This window comes from Zerene cesonia, chromosome 22, assembly GCF_012273895.1.
Source record: "Zerene cesonia ecotype Mississippi chromosome 22, Zerene_cesonia_1.1, whole genome shotgun sequence".
NCBI lineage: Eukaryota > Metazoa > Arthropoda > Insecta > Lepidoptera > Pieridae > Zerene > Zerene cesonia.
This window is the reverse complement of record NC_052123.1, coordinates 2,214,698-2,218,647: the sequence shown is the minus strand read 5'-3', so window position 1 is coordinate 2,218,647 and position 3,950 is coordinate 2,214,698. Positions and strand designations below refer to the sequence as shown.

The window sequence follows — 3,950 nt, the reverse complement described above, 5'->3', positions numbered from 1 at the left end:
ACAACGTTTTTGGCATCATCATTAAAAAAAACATAAATCCCAATTAATTTATATTCTATTTAAAACTGTTGCAATAAATCAGGCTCTCAGAAAGATGCTATCGATGCAAATGTTATTCTAGCTAAATCAGATGTAGGATTTGGTCTTATATGTTCTGCTGATATGAGTTCTATGTATAAAAACAATGAGACCGTTGCAGATCAATTTTGATTAAAATCACCGGTTTTATAAACATAAAGTTATAACATTGAATAGTTTTAGGTTGTTTCTAGAATGTGCACGTCTAAACTAACTTAATGGAGTACTTTAAATATGGATTTATTAAAATTGCTATTGTGCGTAATGTTGCTCCTTCTCGTTCAGAGTTGTGGAAGTGAAAGAGTAAGTTATATGAGGAGTTTAATAAAGTCACAAGTAAACTTAATGCTATGTACAAAACTCTTATTAGAAATTATGAAAGAATGAAAAAAAATTGATCACGAGGCGGGATTTGAACCCGCGTCTTTTTGCCATACCGTAGCAACGCATAGCCCAAATCCGACTCGTGATATTTTTTTTCCTGTTCTTTCAAAATTTCTCATTCATAATGCATTTCAATGCTTAAACTAAAAATAAATCTTCAGGATTTTAGAAATGATCCAAGAGACGATAAAAAAGCTAAATTAACCAAAAAACGATCGACTACAAAAAGTAATATAATTGAAGAAGAAATCGAACCTACAACAATAAATGTAGAACACAAGACGAAACCATCGAATGTAGATAAAACTAAAATTAATATTAATTTAACACCCAGGACTAAAACTGAGATTTCTGACTTCATAAACAAAAAGAACCTGAATAAAACTTTAAACACAATATCAAGAAAGCCTGAAAAAAATATAGTACCAAACTTAATAGAAAAACAAAAGACGCAAATAAAGCCAGATCTTATTCCAGTAGATTTATTTTTAAAAAAACCAGTAAAAGAGTTAAAAGCTGAAGTAGAAAAAGAAAATGAGAAAATCGAGAAACAACCTAAAATTGGACATGAAAATAAAAACGAGAAATCGAACAATGAGCCAACGATACAAAAATTAAGTGAAACCGAACCGAACACCGCGAAAATTGATAGAAAAAAGCCTTCAAACAAAAAATCACAAAACTCTAAAGACCTTATTATAGAAGATGAAGAAATTAAAGATGATCTAGATAAAAGTCTAGGTGATCAATGTGTTGATAAAATACTTAATTTATTTTCCACCGAAAAGCAATCAAGCGCTGAATCAAAAGAACCTATAACGGAAAAACCAGCACCAATAAATATAAATAATGAAGAAAGGATGGCGGCGCCTCAAAACGAAATAAACGAAGAAAAATTGGAAACCAATAATGATTCAAACGCAACTATAGATAATAAAACACCTCAAGAAATTTTTACAGTTAATTATACTACAAAGAGTAATGATACCCTAAAGGAACAAATCGACACACAATCTACTAAAATAGAAATAATGATTAATCACCTTCCGGCTAATGCAAACAGTAAGTTAAACATGTATATTTTCTTGAATGTTTTCATAGAAAAGTCCATTATGGGTGTTTAGTGTTAGTCGGTTGTTGATTTATAAAAGCAGTGACCTTTTGAATGGAATGGTAATTTCTAATTATGTACAGAGTAACATTGTTGAATCTATAAATTTATTAGTTATATTTTATATGCATATTATTTAGAGCATAGACTAGTATTTTTATATTTTTTAATGTTTAAAATGGATAAATTGAATTAAAAATTATAATCAAATGTAAGCTATATTATGGCATTGTGACATTACTAGTAATATATGCGCAAAAGTTTGTAAGAATGTATGAATGTTTATTACCTTTTCACATTTCTATTGGGATCTGATCAATTTTGGTACACAGATCGACTATAGTCTGATCGATTATAGGTTAACATATATTCTTTTTTTTTATGTCATAATCGGGCAACTGAGCTGGTGGTTCGCCTGATGGTAACCAATCACCACCGCCCATGAACATTCGCAAAGGTAGGGCCTCTGCGAATGCGCTGCCCGCTTTTTTGGGGTAAGGGAAAAGGAATGGATTAACGACTGGAAAGAAGGAATGTACTGGGAAGGGCTAGGAGAAGGAAATAGGCCTCCGGCTCCCCCACTCACCGTACGAAACACAATAGCAAGCTATTATTTCACGCCGGTTTTCTGTGGGGGTGTGGTACTTCCCCGGTGCGAGCTGGCCAAATTCGTGCGTATTCGTGCGTCGTTTCGGCCGAAGCGTGCTCGACTCTCACAATAAAATTCTACATTCTAGCTGGGTATTACGAAGCCGTAGGATCCAGCTAGTAGGCTATATTTTTTTTTAACTTTTATCGCTTGTACTAACTTAAAAAGACAAAAAACATATAGAGCTACCTGCCAACAGTGCTACCACCTTATCTTTGACATGGCGAAAAATTGAACAACTTACTTGAACATGTTGAATCGTCTTTATTGGTTGCTCAAAGTACTGTGTGTTTATTGCTATATTTCTAAATTTGCATTGTTTGATATGCCAAAAAGCTATTTAACTTGATGCCCAGAATTCTAAGGTTTCTATAATATTTTGAATGTTACACATAGTATAAAGCAAAGTCGCTTTCTCTGTCCCTATGTATGTTAAAATTTTTAAAACTACGCAACGAATTTTGACTGGATTTTTATTTAATAAAATGATGCTAGGGAATGTTTATATGTATAATAACATCTATTAAACTACTCATAAATATTATTATAAAACTAGTAGTTCATAAATCTTTCATTATGATCTGACTTCCACAAGATACATTATTTCAGGTCCCGTCTCAAGCATAGTTATCCACAACAACACTTATCAGGAAGTGACAGAGCCTGTATGGTACAGATACCCATACTGTTATTACAGATACCCGAAATATTGTTCAGCATATAGCAATTACTATTCACCGCACTACCAATACAGTCAATGTTTACAAAACCCAGCACAATTCAAAGCAAATACCTATGATAATTGGTGGAGTCAATACTATAAAGGTTATACATATAATAACCTAGATAAGAGGACTTCAAAAACTTGGCATAATTTGGATGTTAGTATAAACCATCCTAGAATAAGTGAAAGCATTCGCGACGGTTCCAATTGCTATGGATCGCAGTTATAATTGATTTTAAACAGAATTCAAGATGAAATTGTAGCTTATATTAAATTATTATAATAGTTGCGTTGTTTAATTGATAATAAAGCGGAATATATTTCTTAACGAATAAGGTTATTCTGGTTTTGGGACAATAATGTAAAAAACACATTTTTCCAATTTTTTAAACACAATTCAATTGATAAAAATGCGCTGTATTTATCGTTATAATATATTATATTGCCGACCTTATTTCATTTAAATTTAGTTTATTTGAATAGCGAGTTTAATGCTAAAAATTAATGTTTTATATATATATTTAAAATCTTCCTTTGGTATAAAACTGAGCTCTGAAGACATTCTTATGACGAACATTAGAATGTGATGTTAACAGATATACCATCACATTCTAACGTATCTCGCCCAAACAAAAACATTTATTGATCGTTGAAAGGACCACCGTCATAGAGATAAGTATTTAGCCTTCAGTCGTTTCAGCCTGGAACAAAACAATTATTTCATTTCACATCGACAATGTGACCGTAATCTACGTTAGCCCCTATAAATCCCTGACGGTGAAATGCCGGAGTTATTATCCCTAATTTGTGACTTTGACAAAGGTTGGCACGGACAAAACAAACAGGATTCAATGTTTGTGGCCATTTTGAAGTGAATATTGATCCATGATTAGGGTATTATAAAATCGGACCGGTCGGTATATTTCGTGACACGTTCGATGCGATGATGCGTTTTATTTTTCAGTTTTGTTATTCTAGAATTTGAAAGACTAACCAACCCATAT

The 3,950-nt window shown here is 32.3% G+C and overlaps 1 protein-coding gene across 1 annotated transcript; it reads left to right on the top strand.

Annotated features, from left to right (window-relative positions):
- The first annotated feature begins 596 nt into the window (after positions 1-596).
- On the top strand, positions 597-1,586 carry LOC119835948. The gene has a single exon (XM_038361081.1). The coding sequence runs from the start codon at positions 597-599 to the stop codon at positions 1,584-1,586; it is 990 nt and encodes a 329-aa protein (XP_038217009.1).
- The last annotated feature ends 2,364 nt before the right edge of the window (positions 1,587-3,950 follow it).

Bases quoted from the DNA above. Each gene is read 5' to 3' on its own strand.
- LOC119835948 (XM_038361081.1), top strand. From the start codon at position 597: ATGCTTAAACTAAAAATAAATCTTCAGGATTTTAGAAATGATCCAAGA.